This window comes from Dipteris shenzhenensis, chromosome 19, assembly GCF_047967505.1.
Source record: "Dipteris shenzhenensis isolate YYH24624 ecotype China chromosome 19, Dip_SZ_1.0, whole genome shotgun sequence".
Taxonomy (NCBI): Eukaryota; Viridiplantae; Streptophyta; class Polypodiopsida; order Gleicheniales; family Dipteridaceae; genus Dipteris; species Dipteris shenzhenensis.
The window spans coordinates 2,520,827-2,543,375 of NC_141614.1; the positions used below are offsets into that span (position 1 = coordinate 2,520,827).

The window sequence follows — 22,549 nt, forward strand, 5'->3', positions numbered from 1 at the left end:
GTGATCGGAGTAGGAAACTCCTTTGGCTTTCACAAAAAGAGTATGTTACAAAAGTATTGCAGCGTTTCAATATGGAGGGGGGGAAGGCAGTGAGTACTCCATTGCCTCCATATGTGAAACTGAGTCATACAGATAGTCCCAAATCAGATGAGGAGAGGGCCATGATGGCCAAGGTTCCTTATGCATCAGCAGTTGGGAGTCTTATGTATGCTATGATAGCTACTAGACCAGACATTGCATTTGCAGTGGGAGTTGTTAGCCGGTATATGGCTAATCCAGGAAAGAGGCATTGGGAGGCAGTTAAGTGCATCATGAGGTACATGAAGGGTACCAAGGAGATGTGCATTTGCTTTGGTAAAGGAGACATGCGTGTACTTGGGTACACAGATTCAGACTATGCAGGGCATGTGGATAGTAGGAGATCCACTTCTGGTTATGTGTTCACCTTTGCAGGTGGTGCAGTGTCGTGGATGTCTCGTGCACAGAAGTGTGTTGCTTTGTCTACCACAGAGGCTGAGTATGTTGCAGCCACAGAGGGTTGCAAGGAGGCTATATGGCTTGATCGGCTAGTGGGAGATTTGGGGATTCATACAGGTGTACCGACATTGCATAGTGATTCCATGAGTGCTATTCATCTAGCACGGAATCCGGTCTTTCATGCAAAGACCAAACACATTGAGGTCAGGTACCATTTCATCAGGGAGGTACTTGAGGACAAGCGCATAGAGCTTGTCAAGGTTCATACAGATGATAACCCTGCAGATATGCTGACGAAGAGTCTACCTAGTCAGCGGTTTGAGTATTGTCGTGTATTGATGGGCATTGGATAGTATGCTCACTGGTTGTTCTCCCTTAAAGGCACATTGTCCTTTAAGTGGGAGGTTGTGGGGGTTAAAGGTCACTGTGCCTTAACCCCATTTATGTACAATACTCAAACACATATATAAATGAATGAAAAAGAAGATTAGGGTGGTTCTGCACCCACCAAAACTTGTGTGGCTCTCTGTCTCTCTCTCTCGCTCTCTCTCCCTCTTCCATTCTTACTTCCGTTGAGAGCACTCTCATATTTAGGTAATAAAATTATTATCGTATGGCACTTATGGTATGCCTTGTTGAAATTGTTCAACTGAATTGGATAGAAGTAAAGAGTATAAAACCATATGGCTCGTTTACATAACATCATGACATTCTTGCTAAGTAAGAGAGGGATACATGAATGTTAGCTATAAATATAGATTTCATAATTTGTGATATTACATTAATGGATAATGAAAAAATAGTTAGTATACTAGATAATGTCTTCTATGTATTCTCTAGCAACTGAAGAAAATACATATTGGATCATTACTAGCTACTAAGTTAGATTAAAAAGCTTTAAGTGTAATTAGACACTGGTGTACATGTATTTTTATGTTGGCCTCAGAGTAATATATGTTATTTATTGTTACTCACATAGTTGGGAAAAGACTTAAAGAGTTAAATGTTATATTTTTTATTGTTTCTCAATATCATACCGGTATGGGACGGTAGGGATGTTGAGAAATATGACAAATGTAATGCTTGGGCTATTATCTTAAGTAACATGGGCATTGAATGAATGTGGTATAGTAATTTCTATTGGTACAGGATAAGAAATTTACTATCTCTTGGTTAATGAGAGAGTTCAAGATTTTTTAATGATACTTTTGGACCATCTCAATGATGATACCTAAAGCTGAATAGATCATTGATCACAATCTGAAAAGAAAAGAAAAGAATTTATGTCAAATATTTACTCAAATTTAAGAATCCTCCGAGAGATGATGCTCAGTCGATGCATGAGCGGTTCTTTCAAGCTTTTCCAAACCTCATCAGTTCCTATAATCAAACATGCAACTAAGGTCAGTTGCAATCCAAGCAAGAGAGATGTTACGGAAATTATATTTGAGCGCAATTATATTGGGATCAATTGATTCGGTGATTCGTTCAATTGATTGTTAATAACTAATGTAATCTGTGGCTTGAGTACACGTGATGGAGCTACTTATGAGGCTTGGAGTTAGTGCGAGGGTACCGATCGAGGTGTCGCACGGTGCATGCTATATGGCCATGGGCCAATGTTGTTAAAATAATGAATACTAAGCCGTGGGCTATTAATTGTGGATGAGGACATATTAGGTTTGAGCTAGTGGAGCTATGTTGAGCAATCCCTCCAATTGTGGACAAGAGATGCTTTAAAATGTCCTATTTTTGGCTCTTTGCTTTTTGGAATATGCAATTATAAATACTCTAGATGGGAAGGAAGAGTCACCATCTAGATGGGAAGGAAGAGTCACCATCTAGAGGGGGGGGCAAATTGGACCCCATGCGGCCTCACTCTCTTCTCTCTTCCTGACTCCCTTCTCTCTCCTTTGCTTGTTCGTTTTTCCTTATTCATGTTTTCTCTATTTTATTGATCATGACTTTAATGGTTGCAAAAATTTGTGGATATCATTAATCTCTATTCTCGTTACAGTGGTTACAAAAATTGTATTTCTGATATTTTTTGCTATGGACATTATTTTATTTTAGTGTGACGATGGCAAAGTACTCCATAGGAGCGCACCGGACGCAATGGGGGTCCGAGTGGATGCTTTGTGTAGTTTAGTTAGGGACGCCTAACTAGCCTGTGATTTGCCATGCTAGATGGTCAGTGGTGTGGGTAATTACATGTTAATACTGATGTCACTAGTGCTATTGGTGTTATGTTTGATTATTGTACTTTGAACGCAATTATATTCGGATCGATTGATTTAGTGAGTTGTTCAATTGATTGTTAATAACTAATGTAATCTACGGCTTGAGTACAGGTGATGGAACTACTTATGAGGCTTGGAGTTAGTGCAAGGTTTTTTTATGGGTAGCAAATACGGCTTGAGTACAGGTGATGGAACTACTTATGAGGCTTGGAGTTAGTGCAAGGCTTTTTTATAGGCAGCAAATGGTGCATGTCTTGCCTTGGTCGCCTACTCGAGACAACCAAGAGTTAATCAGGCATTGCTGCCCTATTTAAGTCGAAGTAGTGGATTTTCCTCAATGCTTGGCTTCACCCTTGCCTAAAATTGCATCATCCTTGGGGAAGGTGGTATGTCCACCTTGCCCAAATGGCAATTCTAACAAGTTTTGCATTCTCTAGGATACCGATAAGCCCACTCCTAAATCTGACTTTGTCACAGTTAATAACGTGGCTATGGGAAGTGCCTTTTATAGGCTGAAATGGGATCTTTTTGTAGAAGCATGTTTTGAGTGCAAAAAGTTTGGGCATATGGCTTCATAGTGTCCATCGGTATTGCACAAAATGCCCCCGAATGCCATGCCTCCTCCAATGTAGAATAAGGATGCCCCTGGCCCTTTGGTGTCCAGAAATAAAGGTGTTAAAGAACCTCCTACAAAACAAGACAAGGGAGAGGCACAACTTAATTCAAATGGAAATGCATCTGGTGTTTTGCCTTCTGCACCTCAGCTCAAGCTCAAGGATAAAAATACCAATGAATCCTTGCAAACTATGGATGGTCTCAGCTAGGAGACCTCTACCTCCTAGGACTTAGAATGCCTCGTCTTCAAATGGTCATCGTCTTCAAATGGTCAGACTCCTACGGAAAATTCTAGAATTAGCATTACAATGGCTGCTGTGACAGCAAGCCGTACTTTATTTCCAGAAAAAGTTGCTGGTTTGATACCTATGAGGCTGCACCTCCTCATCAAGATCTCATCTCGGATCCGGAGGAGGCTATGCAGGCTTGACTTACTTGTTTTTGGATGATATGACATGTAGATAAGCTGTAAATATGCTGTCACAAATCAAATGCTTGACACTTGATGTACAAGGTTTATGTGATGCAAAGAAATGAAAACTTGTAAGGGTATCTCAATCAATTGCAGCCAGATATAGTGGCTTTGCAAGAACATAATCAGCATGTGTATGCGGGACGTCAAGGTCATTTTGTTGGGTATGATATCTTTTGTGTGGGAGAGCACTCTTTCTCAGGTGTGGTCCGTTTGGTGAAGCATGATCTTGAGCCAACTATTGCTCTTAATGATAACCAAGGTAGATGGATTGCTATACAATGTCTTATCCAGAGAAAGATATTTGAATTTGCCTCCATCTATGCACCTCAATCCTCTTGCAATATAGGTTCGATTTGGGACGCTATGCAACGGTATCCCTGGAGACATCATGCCTTCATTTGTGGGGATTTAATAATGCCCCACAGCAGGGAGATAACACTTCTTGTATACTCATATGTTGGCCTCTGAGAGACATCATTGGTCTAAATTATTGCTTCAGCTCAGCCTTGTTGATCTTTGGAAGGAATTACAGCCCATGTTGTCACACTATACTTTCCAATATAATGCACACTCCTCTTATCAGGCTCGCTTGGATCATTGGTATAGGGTTAATCCACAACATTATAACAATCTCACTTGAAAAATGTGGGTTGACTAAGCTTTTACGCATTTGGATCATGCCCCTTTATGGTTGAGGATCTCTCTTCATGAAATGCCGGTTGATAGATTGTCACAGAGAAGGCCTCTTATTGTCAATAATAGTTACTTGGAGCATGATGCATACAAGGCAATGGTTTATGATGCCAGTAAGCCTCTTTCACATCAGAGACATATTGATATTAATTATGCATGGGATGCTTTTGTTGAGAGAATGCGAGCAGTCATTCATGATTATGGCAAGAATTACATGAAAGTTTGAGGGACACTATTGCTTAGGCCAAAAACACTTGCCAAACATTGACTGAACTTAGTCATTTTCGGCCTTTGTCTTTGGAACATGTCTTTATGCCGGGCTAAGCACTGTCTACAATGCAATAATCATAGAAAATTTATTAAATGGGAGACACGAGCAAGACAAAGGGGTTTTTTGGATAAAGGTTGTTCTTTAAAACAATTATTCAAAAGCCTAAATTACAAGAGGCAGTCTGCAAGGATTTGCCGAGTCTTTATGCCTGGTGGTTGTTAGACTCCGTCTTTGTCACGACTTGCTACAGCTTGTGTCACTTACTTTGCTCGACAGTTTGGGCATGCAGATCTCCCTTCACAAGAAGTTCTATCTGCACGATGACAGCTTTGGTAGAATGTCTTTCCCATTGTTTCTCTTGCACATGCTTTGGAGCTGGAGGAATCTTTTACTAAAAGGGAGTTATCTAATGTAATAAGATCCTGCGGAAGATGGAAATCTCCACGATGGGATGGTCTCACTGTTGAACTTTTCCTCGCATATTCGGATATCCTCAAGTCTACTTTACTACATATGATCAATAGTGCTTGGCAAAACCAACAAATGCTTGATTTGTGGAAGAAAGGGCTTGTCAAGCTTCTTCCAAAGAAGCAAATATGTGAAACATTGGCTGATTGGAGAGTTGTCACTTTCATGCCACCTATTTATACAATCATAACCAAAATGGTTCGATCACATCAAAGGATACTTACATGTTGGCCTCCATCCTGCTCAATATGGGTTTGCTCCTCGAAGGCATATCACTAATAATATTGCAAATGCTGTTGGGAAAGAATATGCAAAATACACGGAATAGGATTGGATACCCGTACAGTCCGTACATTTCCCGTCGCATCCCCGAACAGTTCGTACATACAGTACGGATTGGTTCGTACAAGCGGCGTCAACTATACAATACAGCCGTACGGCTGTGTTCCGTACAGCGCCATATAGTGCACCAACTTGCATCAGTTCCGTACAGCTCCTGCTATATGCCTGCATTCATCCGTACACCCATCCATACCTTCTACACTCTCGTCCGTACACATGTCCGTACAGCATCCGTACATTGTACAATGCCCACACGTACCAGCTTGCATTTGGTATTGCACAGGTGCCCACATGTAGCAGCTCTTACAATTGCTATTGCACATGCATCTTCAGTTTCGTGCATTGCACAGGTGCCTTGTACTAGTTCTTCTTGTAGGTGAAATTTGCAGGAACAGTGTGGGATTGTATGCCATTTTAGCAAGAAATTGCTGTAGTTTTGTAAGCCAGTGCTAAGCTGATTTTTTGGGGCAGAAGTATTTTGCATTTCTTTGAGCCAATTTCTGGCTGAGCTTTAAGCAATTTTTGGGGGCAGATTTCAGCATTGGGCATTTTGCAAAATTTGGGGCTTTTCGTGGATTTGCCCCAATTTTGGTTCAATTTCACCCTGCAATTTGGGGCTTTTGGTCTTGGACACTCTTTTTGCATGATTTGGGGCTTTTGGCCAATTTGCAAGTGTTTTGCAAGCACATTTGGCAGAGTTGGTGAAGAATTTATGCTTTTGGGCTGATGCATTTTATGCCATTGATTGGTTAAGTCAATGAGCATTTTGGAGCTGCTCATTATCCCAGGAAGGGATACTTCTTGTCACGTGTGCTGCATTTTGTTTTCTTTGGCAGTTATGGCTCAAAACGATCCCAATGAAGTGTTTGGCGTCCTCACATAGGAGGATAAGTTGGATGGTACCAATTACTCATTATGGAGTTTTATGGTACGCAATCTTTTAGTTGGCAAACATTTGTGGGATTATGTCACTGGGGATGAGACATGGCTAGAGAATGTGGTTGCACCTGCCACTCCTCCTCAACAAGGTGGAGGAAAGGGTGGAGGACAAGCTCAAGGTGCACGACAAGTGCTAGGTGCAGTAACTGCTGCAGTGGTGCCTCCCACACAGGAACAAAAAAGGTGGGATTCACGGGATGCACGAGCACTTTCAGTAATCTCTCTTTTTGTCAAAAGGTTTATTATTCCACACATTCGGTTATGCAAGACCTCAAAGGCAGCCTGGGATATTTTCGAGAGTATGTTTGCAGCCCGCAATGATGCCAAGGTCTCTTTCCTGAAGAGAGAGTTGACTCATATGGATGAGGGTGACTCGATGTCTGAGCACCTCATCAAACTTCAGGATTTGCGAGACCAATTGTTGAATATTGATGAGATCATTCCAGATTCAAAGATGGTTACTACCACTTTGAATTCTCTTCCTGAGTCATTATCTTGGTTTTCACACCTCATTGAACTTGTCTTTGAGGGGGGGTGGCAACCCTTGCATCTTTCATGAGTTGATAGGGCTTTTGTTGCAGGAAGAACATGGCTTCACGGGCTCGTGAGCATGCCATGCTTTCGAAATTCAAGCCTAAAGGGAAGGGGAAGCATAAGCAGCATGCAAATCAGCCTACACATCAGCATAAAGCTGATTCTAGACAGCCTTCTCACGACACTAAAAATAATGCAGAGAAGCCCAAGAGAAAGGGCGTTTGTCCTTATTGTAAGAAGCCAGGTCACTACATAGGAGAATGCAAGAAAATAATTGCCAAGGAAAAGAAAAAGGATTCAAGCATGGCTGTCACAGATTCAGCTCCTCATGCACATGATAGTGGTGATGCTTCAGCCAACTTAGTGGAAGAAGACTATGCCTTTTTGACTTGCATTTCTGATTTTCAGGTGGCTGCTCCAGATACTACAGCCACATCTAAGGATGACTCTTATGCTTTTTTGTCTTGCAGTTATGATCCTTCTAAGGATGCATGCACTCTCAATTTCAATGAGATATTGAATAATTGGAATTTTGATAGTGGTGCCACCAAACATATCACTTCTAGGAAGTGTTTGTTTGATTCTTTGCATCCATCACCAGCTGGAAAAAGGGTATCCATCACCAGCTGGAAAAAGGGTGTCTTGTGCAAATGATTCTTCTTATTCAATTTGTGGTATTGGTAAAATTGTACTTACAGCCACAGATGCCACAAATTTCAGAATTCATGATGTGCTTTATGTGCCTGGAATCAAGAAGAATTTGCTTTCAATGTCCTCTCTCAATAAAAGAGGATTTCAGGTTCTCTTTAAAGATGACAAGTGTGCAGTTCGAGATAGAGAAGATGATGATGCTTTGAGACTATCTGGCACACTGTTTCGTGGTCTTTTTCAGCTTGATGTTTTTAGAAAAGACTAGATAATGCACTTGCAGTTTCTACTCCCAATGTTGCTATGCAGAATGCAGAGTTATGGCATGCCAGTCAGTGTGACCAGAAAACGCGTTTTGCCTAGGCGTAACGTGTAGAAACGTTTCTAGGCGAAACGTTTCATCGAGATGGGAGAAACGCCAGTACATTGGACAAAACACCCTGGTGTAGACTATCACTATTTTTCACCCTTTTGAGAGTGCTTAGTGTGTATGTGTGTATCTGAGAGTTCTTTTCAGAGAGAGAGAAAGAAAGAAAGAAAGTTTATTAAAGTCTTCGGAAGACCGATGGGTCTATGAGACTGTGAAAAAACCTGATACAATGAGCTGTGGTAGTGGAGCTACTAAAACGAGCATCCACACCAATGCAAAATGCAAAAAAATGCAAAATGGCAGTACTAAGTCCTAAGTACAACATACTCATGTCGACAGTCGACTATACATCAATCTCAGCATCATCATCAGCCTCATCATCAGCAGCAGCAGCAGGACATCAGGATGGATGAGGCAGTGGAGGCATGAGGTCGGCAATAGAGTGTTGTCGACCCCTCAAAGGTGAAGTCTTGGTACGTCTCCTAGTCGTAGCTCTGCATCTAACCAAGGCCATTGTGAACCCCGTCGGTCGAGCTTCGACTCTAAACAAGGAGGGGATGTCCCCAAGTATGATCTGTGTGTCAACCCTCTGTCTGAGCTGTCGGGTCATAGGCTCTGGGTCACGGTCATGTCGAGGTCTCGTCTCGTGGGGGTATATGTGATCTGGCTGAAAGAACTCCGTGATAGAGCTCTGAGAGGGATCAGTCGAGGAAGAAGTTTGATCCTGTCTCCGTGCTCGAAGTATCCTCTCGCAGTGTCTAAGCACCTCATGAATGAAACCTGCCAAACATCGCTGGTCTGAGTAGGAGAGGAAAGGGCAAAAATCCCATAACTATCTCTGAAGAGGCAGTGGAAACGCCCTCGGATCTCATAGTAAATAGAACACCTAAAGATGAAATGCTCCTCTGTCTCAAGCTCCTACATGTCACACAGTGTGCATATGCGCCTCTCCCTTGGTAACCGCTTTGCTCTGCTGCTCTCGATACGAACTCTGTGTGAAGAGACCTGAAACTGCCCAAGAGAGATCCTCAGCAAGTGGGGTAGGTGAATTTGTGTGTATCCTGGTGCATCAATGAAACCCTCTGCTGTGATATGTAAGAAGTGATCTCTGTAGAAGCCTAGCTTCACTGGAAGATCACTCGGGCCCAACTAGGTCCGGAATGTGTGTAGCTGCAATAGATCCTCACGGATAACTTGGTTGACCTCGTGTGATAGGAGGGGAGAAAACGGAGCATCCATGCTGTACTGGAATGGAGATAGTCTGTCCATGTGGAGCCCTAGTCCCTCAAACCATCTTTCTATGCGTGCATACCAGCACCTCTGGTCTCCCTTTGCTACCAGTGCCATAGAAGAGGATAGTGCTAGCCATGGTATCCTACTACGCCGAGAGGTTTAATTCCCATACTCCTTGACTTAGTACAGATACGTGATGACCTGAAATGCAGCATCTAGCTGTAATGGGGGTGACCCAAACTCCGCCCGAATGATCTGGTGAGGAACGGATGGCTTACCACGGATCATCCGTGATAACATGAGAATCTATAGCCGCTCTACCCTGACCCACTCTGTATCCGACAAATCTAGCCCCCAGATTGGACTGCCATACATCCCCGCTAGATGGACCAAGGAGTCAAAAAACAACCCTTTGGTCCATGGATCCTGAAAGTGAGAGCGGAAGCACTGCCTCTCTAGTCTAGCCAACGAAGCATATCCTCCACTCAAGCGTGCCTGCATCGCGGGTCTCATAGTGAAGATAGGCCTGAAAAAGACGACCCCAAGATAAGTATAGATGGACAAATGCATGCTAACAAGCAAAAAGTAGCCTCACAGGTTTTGGCTTGAGGGTCTCATGTGTGCCAACTATGTTTTGAATCGGCGGGCTCCCTAAGGCTTTGAAAACAAAGACTCCTTATTAAATTTGGCATGGGAGAAAGCCTTCACTGGAAGATTTTCGTGTCTTTGGATGTGTTGCATATGCCCATATGCCTATTGAGTTCTGGCATAAGCTGTCAGACACGGCACTTAAATGCATATTTATTGGGTATAGTGCAGAGAGCAAAGGTTACCGTCTCAAATGAGACATGGAATCTTGTGGATTTGCCACCAGGAAAGAATGCCATAGGTACCAAATGGGTTTTCAAAGTAAAACAAAAGTCAGATGGGTCCATTGACAGGTACAAGGCATGACCGGTTGCCAAAGGCTATGCTCAGAAGAAGAGCATCGATTACGAGGAGACATTTGCTCCTACTTCTAGGATGACCACTATCAAATCAGTTATTGCTATGGCTGCACATTTTGATTGGAATGTTCATCAGTTGGATATATTAAAACAGCTTTTCTCAATGAAGACTTGTTGGAAGAGGTTTATGTCAAGCAACCTCCTGGCTTTGAAATTTCGGGTAATGCACATAAAGTTTGCAAGCTGAATAAAGCTTTGTACAGGCTAAAACAAGCCCCACGTGCATGGTACTCCAAGATTGATGCCTTTCTGAGATCAGCAAGGGGCTTCATAACAGTCCAACTGAAAGTATCCTCTACATTGAGAAGGATGGGGGGGATATTTTGGTCATCATTCTTTATGTAGATGACATGCTGCACATAGGGTCACATGAAGAAAAAGCTGCAGATTTTAAAGCTGAATTGACAGCTACATTTGACATGTAAGCTCTTGGATCGGTTCAACATGCAAGATTGCAAGCCTACAGCCACTCCCATGGAGCCAGGGCTGAAGCTTACTATGTATGATGCAAGTGAATCGGTAGATGCCAGACTCTACAGCCAAGCTGTAGGATGCCTCATTTATTTGTGCAATACACGGCCCGATATTCAGTTTGCAGTATCACAGGTGAGTAGATATATGCACAGCCCAAAGACAACACATTGGCAGGCTGTAAAACACATCTTCTGTTACTTGCAAGCCACAAAGTCTTATGGCTTGATGAGGGCGGCTGACTTGCAAATGCATGCTTACAGTGACTCAGATTGGGCTGAAGATTATGACACTAGGCAGTCCACAAGTAGTAATTGTTTCTTTTTGGGACATGCTTGCATTTCTTAGCTAAGTAAGAAACAATCTGCTGTAGCTACTTCCTCATGTGAATCTGAGTACAGGGCAGCTTTCACAACAACAGTTCAATGTGGCTATGCCGCTTACTTGCTGATCTTCATTTATCATTGGAGGGTCCTTCTCCAATTCTCACTGATAGTCAGAGTGCTATAGCGGTTGCAACGAATCATGTGTTTCATGCTCGCACGAAGCACATTTAGGTTCATTATCATTGTGTCCAAGAGAAGTTGCATGCAAGGGAGATCAGTATGATCTATGTCTCCACACATAACAATGTTGTAGACATCTTCACCAAAGCACTTCCACGTGAGAAGCTTGAGGCATTTTGTAGTGCCTTGAATTTATCTCCTTTGGTGATTGATATTTTCCTTGTACACCATCACATTGGCACTGCGGGGGGGTGTTGGAATTATCGCCATAATTCATGGCAGCGACCAATGTAGGACCAATAAGTGGGTTAGGGGCACTTTTCCCTCATTAGAGATTTCCTCCCTAACCACAGTTAGTAGTTAGGATAAGGTTTTGTCACTAAGACAAAACCTTAGGCTTTTATATTTTTTTCTTGATCTCTTTCAATACATTCGTGTGGTTTGCTCTCCAGCTCTCATCTTCATTTCTGTCACCAAGGCCTTTGACACAGTTCACTGGGATTTCATCTCATAAACCATGTATGCTTTGGGTTTTGGCACAAAAAAGCAGCATGTTATTTACTGGTTGTACAATGACATTAAAGCTGCCTGTATATTGTCTAGGGATATTTCTGAAAATTCACTCTCCGTTGTTCGGTTCGCAAGGGATGTCCACTTAGTGCGTTGTTGTTACATGGATTGGAAATTCATGGAAGTCAAGAATCCTTTTACTCCAAAGAACACTGAGAGAGATCTTTCTTGCTCTATCATTGTATGACTTGCCTACTGGTCTGCAAGTGAATTTTCATAAGTCTAAGCTATTACCTTTGGTCTTTATGGAAGTCACACTATGGTTGCTCAAGCATATGCCATTGATTCTTTTTATACTCCAAAGAATACTGAGAGGGATCTTTCTTCCCTCATGCATCCTCTATCATTATATGGTCTAGCTGCTGGTCTACATGTGAATTTTCAAAAATCTAAACTGTTACCTTTGCATTCTAAAGACTCGCATAGTCTTTTATGGCCGAGCAAAATTGTCCCGCCTACTTAGTAAGTTCGCCATCTTGGTTACCATTTGGGCTAAATGATTACTCGTCGCCAGCAAACTGACTGGGTACTTGCAAATTTGAAGAAAAAGCTTGAATACTAAAAATTAGCAACTTGGCCGGTGCATGTTTGCCTAAGGATAGTTCATATACCTAGATGAGTCCAAGAACATGCCCAAACTCATCCTCTAAAACATAGTTGTAAGACACGTTAAGACACGACACGTTAGACACGCTTTAGACACGAGTGTCTAAAGATAAGACACGTAGGACACGTTTTCCAGTTATAATAATATTAAATAAATATTAAATTTAAAAATATAAGTATGTATAAGTACAACTTGGTAGCATGACTAGCTGCTAGTTTTAACATTTTAGAAGTACAATGTAGTTAAGAGTGAAGACTTCTCACTTGTCAATTAAGGCTTAAAAGTTAAATGCCAAGACTCGAGACTTAAAAGTTAAAAGTTAAGACTCAAGACTCATGGGCTTGCAAGTCATGACTCACAACTTTAAGGTTTAAAGTGCAAACCAACAATTTGATATTCAAAATTCCAAATTACAACTTAAAAAGAGCCTAGAGGGCTACATAGATGATAGACTGATAGTCAATCATCATAGATTAATAAAGTTTAAACATATGTCATAAATAACTCAGCCAATGCCAACAATCTAGTAGTCACATGTGACATGAATGACATCTGAATCCTCATACATATAACTGAATGGGAAACTTTTGAATCTCAAGAGTCAAGTCTCTCAAGACTCATCCTAGTCTGAATCTGCTAGGTCACTGCCACTGCTAGATCCAAAGTCACCATCAGTGATAGTGTTACCCTCACTATCATGCTGTGGCTCCTCAGGCACCTCATCCTCCTCCTCCTCCTCATCCTCCCCCTCCTCCTCGTCCAAGGCAGACCGCATAGGTGTATCTGACGAGGTACTGGCCATAGCCATGGCTCTCCCATGGCCACGTCGGATGGCACAACCACGACCTCGTGCTCCTCTTCCACCACTCCTGTCTCTGACTTTGCCTCTGCCTCTGTCCCTGCCCTCACCTGTGTCCCTCTGTGCTGGAATAGCAATGGCTGATGATGCTGATCTACGACGTGAACGAGTGACTCGTCTATCTATGGTCTCTAGCTCTCTATGTAGCTGTGCATATATCTCCTCCTCATCAGCTTCAACTCTAGCATAAGTAGGCAACTTGGTTATGTCAATGCTTGTAGGATCCACCTACAACAACATTTAGAAGCATATGTTATTATGTTCAATGTTCATTGTTATGATTTCAATTTCCTAGATATATTTAGAATTGAAATCATAGAAAATAGAACATGTTACAATAGACTCAAGCTACCAATGTTACCTGCATTGGACCTGCCAAGTTTTTAAGCTTTCTTATAAGCCTCAAGTTTGCACGGCAGTATACTAAGCGCTCGAGTTGCCTTGTGCTTAACTTGTTCCTTATTTTCGTATGGATCAAAGAGTAGGAGCTCCAGTTCCTCTCGCATGCTCCTGCTGCACATTCCTTTTGGTTCCAAATCCCGATTAGCATTTACAAATCGAGATTAAAGGAGTGAGAATCAAGATCAATCATCATCTACATTTACAGTTTACCTAACCAGGAATAGCAAATGCCAAAGATATATGTCTCAGCTCTCACCTGAGATAAAATCCGGAAAGCCAACTTCCGCACTCGAGGAGTGGAGTAGCCATATGTCTCCCACCACTCAATTGGCTTCACACAAATCTCTTTCCTTCTAGACGTGGGTCTAGAGAAGGAAACACCCACACTATTCTGATACTGAGAAAGCTCCAAGTCCAGCTCAAATTGCTCATGCTCTGAAAAAACCCTCCCTATGTAGGCATCTCTATCTGCCAATAACTCTGGCTTATTAAATAAATCAGCTGACTTAAACAGTGGATGCAAAAGTGTTGCAAGCCCATGGATGGGCCTACACATGAATTGCCATCTCGTATCCACTAGAGACCTTATTTCTTCCAATCTACATATCAACATAATTTGTAAATTATAATAAACACTGATAATGGATTTATGATAAGTGATGATTCATTACTTATTAATATAATGGACATAGACCAACCTTACCTCTCAGGTGCGAGGGAGTTACGTGTACTCAGCGAAACACGCAACTGCTCCATGAAATGATGGACCAAGCCAAGAGTACTTCCCTCCATATCAGTCACCCGCAAGACAACGAATAAAGGATGGAGAGCTTTCACTATGGACTCCATGTCAGTACAAAGTAAGTGATCCAAGCACATCCTTTGTACTGTCATGCTCTCTGACCTGGTAGAGTCAGGCCACTCTAACCACATCCGAGACACCACTGTCTGTCGAAGAGCTGCATGCACTGCAAGAAGGTGCTCCAAAACAATGTGCATGTATGCAAAGCGTGTCTTCAATGGCCGGACAATTTCCAAGTTGCTATGCTCCCTGAATATGGCCAAGGTCTTGGGCTTCTTCTTAAAGAAGGCTGCAATGGTACTAGCAGTCTGCATCACACTAGCAATCCAAGGGAGCCGACCGATGTCCTCCATGAGAAGGTCTAGGCAATGTGAAGCACAAGGAGTCCATACAATGGAAGGAAACTCTGCCTCCACAAGCTCTCCCATCCTCACACAATTACTTGCATTGTCTGTAACAACTTGGACCACATTCTTAGGCCCTATCTCGATGATAGCTGCTCGGATATGCTGAAAAATGACTTCGCCTGTAGTGCTAGCACGTCCTCGACCTGTATCAATAGCTTTCAAAAAATAGGTACCAAGGCATAAGGATACCAATATATTATTGATGCCCCTCCTCCTAACATCACTCCATCCATCAGACAGAATGCTGCAACCAAATTTCTTCCATCCCTCCATGATAGGATCAAGAGCTTTGTTAATTATGCCTATCTCCTCCTCCAACACAGATGTCCTCATCGCACCATATGTCACACCTGTCCATGTATTTGTAGCTCCCACAGCTGCCACTGCCTTGATCATCCTCTTCCATAGTGATGTTTGTAGGACATTGAAAGCAAAATTGCATTCAATCACAGTCCTCCCAATTTCGATATCTGCCAAACGCTGCCGCTCTTTTTGCCAAGACTGTGTGGACAATGCACCTGATAAAGTCCCTTGGTTCTTTTTCGAAGTAGCCATAGTGGCGGATGGTGGTGAGGATGTAGCAAAAGCAATGCCCTCTTCTCTGCATGAGAGGAACCAATAGCACTAGAGTCACTATCCATAGCATCATCAAGGTTGATAGTGTGAGACTCACGCCCCAACAAATCCTCATCTTGCAAGGCAGCAGGCATGGTACTAGGTCCACCACAAAGTTTTGGATGATCTCTGATAACTTTCTGCGCAATCTCAAAAGGAACAGAAGTACATCCCCCAATTCCCCTACCACCAAGTCCAGACACATGGAGAATAAGATGTGTCGCTGAGCTCACAAAAGGCTCGCCACAATAATTGCACTTCCACTCTTTGTTTCCTGACCCCGTTGCCACAGCGGGGTTAATCATAGTGGTATGGATCCCCCAAAGTGGATTTGGAGGTTTAGGCATGGTAAATCTCTGCTGCTATGCTGTAATTTTCTGTTGCTATGCTGTAATTCTCTGCTGCTATGACCTGCGACCTGTCATGTTGGCATGCACACGAGCATAATTCAATATAAATTTTGGGAGAAGTAGAACAAGCAAGTAAACTGCAATCTATAGACTAATTATGTTGAGAAATGCACATGCCAAGCAAGCTGCAATAGAAGCTTCAAGGCTCAAGCATTAAGCAGTAACAAGTCTCATGCATAAGGCATATTACATAAGCAATGCTAGTATGGTGCTATGCAGCCCTAAATTAATTAGGGCTTTCAGCCCATACTTTGCCCCCTTTAAATTTACTGTTATACTAGCAGGCTCTTATATGAAACAAGTCCAAAAGGGGGCCAACTTTCTTAGGGCTTTCAGGAATCAGCCCATAATTGCCCCAATTTTTTGGGAAAGGAGAAAGCAAGATGCAGAGTGGAGCCTTCAAGGCCTTCAAAAACAGCACTATATAACGAGATAAAAGAAGGCTGAAGCAAACATGCACAACGTGAACCTGAAGGCAGGCTAAGCTCCAACGTTGATGCTCGTCACCCAAACCAGCAAGCTGCAGCAGGTGCCAAAAATTGAACGTACGGTAAATCCGTACAGGATACGGCAGGTCCGTACAATGTATGGCGAATCCGTATAGGGTACGACGAATCCGTACAGGGTACGGCAAGTCTGTACGGCGGGTTCGTACAATGTACGGCGAATCGTCAGCAGCTGTGCGGGAGAGGCGAAAAAGCGTACAGGTACGGACGGCATGTACGGAGTCCAGACGTGAAACGAAAATGCTATTTGGCATTTGCAAAGTCTAAGGTTCCAAAACGTAGGGTTTTTAAAATTTATTAAAAATTTTAGAGCGTGTCTAAACGTGTCTTGAGGTAAGACACGTGTCTTAAGTGTCTTACCATAAGACACGAGTGTCTTAACAACCATGCTCTAAAAACACAGTATAGTGCACTTTCAATCTCATGATAGTCACTCATAAGGTTGAAAACCATAAACTCCATCAGGCATAGCAAGGACTAGCTACTATGACATCCCCACTGACGTCCTCAGTGCCCAATAGTGGGTATAGACCATAGTACAAACATATGCCCACACATACTTGAGCATCCATTTATACAGTGGCTGATGTGATTCATGATGATGGTACCATGATATCTTTTCCTTTGGCTGCAAAATAATATGGCTTAGGCATGCATTATCATCCTCTATGGCAAAATATTGCTCAAATGCTTCAGACTTTTTTGCCAGTACCACCACTTGAGCTTCACGATAGGATTGATTATTGGACTCTTCATTCCCCAGGTTTGTCAGCCCGCCGACCCTTGAACCTATCCCACATTACAGTATCTTCCTTGTATAAAGTTTGCTGCCCCCACCTTGGGCTTCAGATAAGGTAAATCAACTCTGGCACATGAATCGCTCGGCAAGGGGTGGAGGAAGAGATTGTGGCATCTTTGGACTTCCGAAGTTTCTCTTCGACAGCAAGTTTTCTTGTGGGGGTGATGCTAGGGGTTCTTCTGTCCGGATAGCTCTTGGCACAAAGAGTCAAGACATATTGCTCAAGCTGTTTGTCACAGATGCATAACTCCACGGCAATCTGTGATGAAAATGAAGAGAGAGAGCATGAAGCAAGAGAGTGTGAGAGCTGAGCGTCGAATATGCAATAGAAGAGTGATACCAAATACAAAGGGGGGATAAGGTTTTGTCTAAGTGACAAACCTTATCCTTCACTAACCATAGTTAGTGAACTAACTGTGGTTAGGGGGCAAAACCTCTAAATGAGGAAAAAGTGCCCCTAACCCACTTATTGTCATTACATTGGTCACTCCTAGAATATATCAATAATTCTAACACCCCCCTGTAGTGCCAATGTCATGTACAAGGAAATGATCAATCACCAAAAGGAGATAAGTTCAGGGACTGCGAAATGCCTCAAACTTCTCACGTGGAAGTGCTTTGGTGAAGATGTCTGCAACATTGTCATGTGTTGATACATAGATCATACTGATCTCTCCTGCATGCAACTTCTCTCTGACATAGTGATAGTGAACCTCAATGTGCTTCATGCGAGCATGAAGCACAGGATTCTTTGCCACTGCTATAGCACTCTGACTATCAGTGAGAATTGGAGAAGGACCCTCCAATGAAAGATGAAGATCAGCAAGCAAACGACGCAGCCAAACACATTCAACTGTCGCTGTGAAAGCTGCCCTGTACTCAGCTTCACATGAGAAAGTAACCACAGTAGATTGCTTCTTACTCAGCCAAGAAATGCAAGCTTTGCCCAAAAAGAAACAATTACCACTTGTGGACTGCCTAGTATCATAGTCTCCAGCCCAATCTGAATCACTGTAAGCATGCATCTGCAAGTCACCCCCCCTGGGAAACATCAAGCCATAAGACTTTGTGCCTTGCAAGTAACAGAAGATGCGTTTTACAGCCTGCCAATGTGTTGTCTTTGGGCTGTGCATATACCTGCTCACCTAAGATACTGCAAACTGAATATCGGGCCGTGTATTGCACAGATATATGACGCATCCAACTGCCTAATTGTAGAGTGTGGGATCTACAGATTCTCTTGCATCATACATTGTAAGCCTGAGCCTTGGCTCCATGGGAGTAGCTATAGGCTTGCAATCTTGCATCCTGAATCTATCTAAGAGTTTTTGAACATACTTGGATTGAGACATAATGATACCACGTCTCTCTTGAATGAATTGGATCCCCAAAATAATAATGTAACATGCCCAAATCTGACATATCAAAATTGGCTCTCAATTCAGCCTTGAAATCTGCAATTTTATCACCATTTGGCCCTGTGAGCAGTAGGTCATCTACATAAAGAATGATGACCAAGATTTCCCCCCCATCCTTCTTGATGTAGAGGGTACTTTCAGTTGGACTATTGCTGAAACCCTTGCTGGACAGAAAGGCATCTATCTTTGCATACCAAGCATGGGGAGCCTGTTTCAGCCCATATAAAGCTTTATTCAGCTTACATACCTTACATGCATCATCTGATACCGCAAAGCTTGGAGGTGGTTTCACATACACCTCTTCCAACAAGTCTCCATTTAAAAATGCTGCTTTATGTCCAACTGATGGACTTTCCAATCCAAATGTGCAGCCATGCCAATAACAGTTCTGATGGTTGTCATCCTGGATGTAGGAGCAAATGTCTCTTCATAATCAATGCCCTTTTGCTGAGCATATCCTTTGGCAACCAGCCTTGCTTTGTAACTGTCAATGGACCCATCGGGGTTCCGTTTGACCTTGAAAACACATTTTGTACCGATGGCATGCTTACTTGGTGGCAAATCCACAACAGCCCAAGTCTGATTTTTCTCTATGGACTGCAACTCATTGTGCATGGCTTGCATCCAATGCACATTATCCCTTGCTTCTTCAAAAGAGTCAGGCTTCTCTTCATCAAGAAGAGTCCCTGCATAAGCTGTCTCAACTGAAAGAGCCCCCCCTGCATGCTTTACTGCACTAGGAGTCCTGCCAGGCAATGGAGCCTCAAGCTTACTCTCCCTGAGATCTGAAGCAACCAATTCGGGACTGTTTTGGCTGTGTGTATCTCTTGAATCTCTTGCCTGACAACTTCATCCACACCCTGAGATGGTACTAAATAAACCGGTGGCTGAATCTGGACATGTGGATCTGGAGGACATTGCTGTTAATTTTAAGTTTCAGCGGGGGAACCAAATGCTATAGGAAGCATCCCCTCAAACACATCATCTGAAGAAGCTGGAATTTGAAATTCAGCATGTGTATGTGCTGAATTTTCAGAGAATATAACATCTCTACTAACAAAAATCTTGCGTGTAGCAGGATTGTAGAGACGATAGCCTTTGCTTTGTGAACCATACCCCACAAAAATGCAATTGAGTGCCTTATCTGACAACTTGTGTCTAAACTCCACAGGCACATGGGCATAATGCAACGCAACCAAAAACTCTGAAATGGTCCACTGAAGGCTTTCTCCCATGCCATGCCTCATAGGGAGTGATTGTCTTCAAAGCCTTTGTAGGAGCCTGATTCAAAATATAGTTGGCACACGTGAGGCCTTCAAGCCAAAACCTATGAGGCAACTTCTTACTTGTGAGCATGCATCTATCCATCTCCATGGTAGTGCGATTCTTCCACTCAGCTTTGCCATTCTGTTGAGGTATAAGCCTCACTGTAAGCTGATGCGTGATGCCTTTCTCCTTCAAAAATGTCTCAAATTCATGAGACATATACTCCCCCCCTCGACCTGTGCAAAGTGTTTGCACCTTGAGTCCTGTCTCATTCCCAATCATAGCCACAAAGTGTTTGAAATGCATAAACACTTCTGATTTTGCCTTGAGACCATAGACCCAAGTGTAGTTGTAGAGATAATCCCCAAAAGCAGGTGTCCTCATGGGACCGCAGACATCACTGTGAATAAGCTGTAATTTCTGTGTAGCTTTCACCACACCATCCTTCTTGAAGGGAAGATTATGCATCTTGCCAAGGATGCAACCTTCACATGCATGAGGAGGAGGCGACTCCAAAGGAGGCAATGCATCAACCATATCATGCCTCTGAAGTGTCATTAAGCTGCCATAGCTCACGTGCCCATACCTGGCATGCCATAACTCCGCATTCTACATCGCAGCAGTAGGAGTGCCAACTGATAATGCAAGATCGGATCTTTTTTCATATAGATCAAATTGAAAAAGACCCCGATACAAAGTGCCAGACAACATCAAAGCATAGTCATTCTCTTTGTCTCTGACTGCACACTTGTCATCATCAAAAAGAACCTGAAATCCTCCTTTATTGAGTGAGGACCTTGAAAGCAAATTCTTCTTTATCCCTCGCACATAGAGAACATCTGAAATTCTGAAATCTATGCCATCAGTGGATGTGAGAATAATGTCTCCCACTCCACACATTGAATAAGAAGAATTATTCGCACAAGTCACCTTCTTTTTTGTGGGTGGAGGATGCAGAGATACAAACAGACTCTTCTTGGAAGTGATGTGCTTTGAAGCACCACTGTCAAAATACCAAGTATGAAGTGTCGTGTGGGGTGTGGAATCACACACTTCTTTACTTATGTGCATACAATAGATGTGCAGACTCATCAATAGACAATGAACCAGCCAAATAGAGAAACCACCAAAATATATATTTCTGTCCAAAACTATGGACACAATACAAAAGAAATAGATCCAGAGTCCCACCAATGATGTGGTTCTCTGATCTTACCACAAGGTCCTTCTCCTATCTGCTGGCTATCTCTAGACTCGAGCCCGTCCAGTGTGTTCTTCTCCACCTTACTGCTTGTGAATCAGCCTAGGTGGGCAGCCCCTGCCAAGCTTTGTCTGCAGCACACAGGTCCCCTTGGTCCTCCTGAATGTAGGCCCCAAGATAGCTGTTCCACTGCTCCAACCTGCTTGTGAATGGCTGCTCCAGAAGATGATGATCTCAGCACCTTGCTGCCCTAGAAGACAGCCAAGGTCCAGCCCTTCCTGGCTAAGTCTACAGCCCTTCAAGCACCCTCTCACCTCCTGGATATAGGCCCAAATGGTGGCTTCCTGCTGGATGATGAAATGAGGCAAGCCGCAAGTGCCTCTTCTTTTATAGGCCTAGTGACACATTCCCTGACTAATCTCTCTTTCCTTCGAACGATTCACAAACGAAATTCACAGGCGCTGGCATCGTATTTTGCCACCCAGCCTATCTCATGGATGGCATGCATACAAAGATACGTAATTTCATTCCTTCATGCTTATCCACAAGCCCACAATTCCCTAGATGGTTCCCTCCTGCCACATGTCAACATTTTAGACCTTTAGCTTGGTACACCATTTACCCCTCTCTTGGGGCACAATTAAAACATTTGCCCCTTGGCATTCTCACACATTTAGGTGCACCTAGGCCTGAGCACTCAGAACCACCTAGTCGATGCCAATACACCCTCACCTAGAACCTTGGCAGTTACTTCCCTTGACCATTTTATTTAGGCACATAAAATATTACAAAAGTCGGTCATCTAAGGGAAAATGCCCACCGATCTTTCCGAGGTCATGCTATCTCGGCTAGAGCACAACATTCCTTCCCTCTTCAAGCATCAGCGTCCTCGATGATGAAATCTGGGAACACTCTCCGTAGCTGGTATACGGATTCCCAGGTAGCTTCCGATAGAGGTAGACCATGCCATGCAACCAACACCGTGGGTATCTTCCGATTGCGCACTTGCATTGTTCCTCGGTCCAGGATTCCTGTTGCATTGCATCTTGCATTATCCTCTATCTCCTGAAAAAAAACAACACCTTCGATTAGTGAGTCACCTGTATGCAAAAATTTCTTTAAACGAGAAACATGAAACACTGGGTGCACCTTACACCCCTGTGGTAATTCTAATTTATAGGCTACCTTGCCTATTCTTTTTAGAATTAACCATGGCCCACAATATCGAGGTGATAACTTAGCATATTCTCCTACAGTCAAAGACTTAGAGTGCGAAGGAACTCTGAGAAAAACTTTCTCCTTCCTTAAATTCTCTAGCGGATCGGTTTTCATCCGCATATGCCTTAGCTCTATCCATAGCTTGGCGAATGTTAGCTCTCGCAAGTGCTAGCATCTCCC

The 22,549-nt window shown here is 43.0% G+C and overlaps 2 protein-coding genes across 2 annotated transcripts in view; both read right to left on the reverse strand.

Moving 5' to 3' along the window:
• LOC147889924 (PROTEIN TARGETING TO STARCH (PTST)) overlaps positions 1 to 22,549 on the reverse strand; it is a 106,270-nt gene that overhangs the window by 49,681 nt on the left and 34,040 nt on the right. The window lies entirely within an intron of this gene.
• On the reverse strand, positions 13,089 to 15,491 carry LOC147889926 (uncharacterized). The gene is made up of 4 exons (XM_087391004.1): positions 14,431 to 15,491; positions 13,984 to 14,326; positions 13,687 to 13,848; positions 13,089 to 13,553 (listed from the first exon to the last, which is right to left on the reverse strand). The coding sequence occupies exons 1-4, from the start codon at positions 15,489 to 15,491 to the stop codon at positions 13,089 to 13,091; spliced, it is 2,031 nt and encodes a 676-aa protein (XP_087247130.1).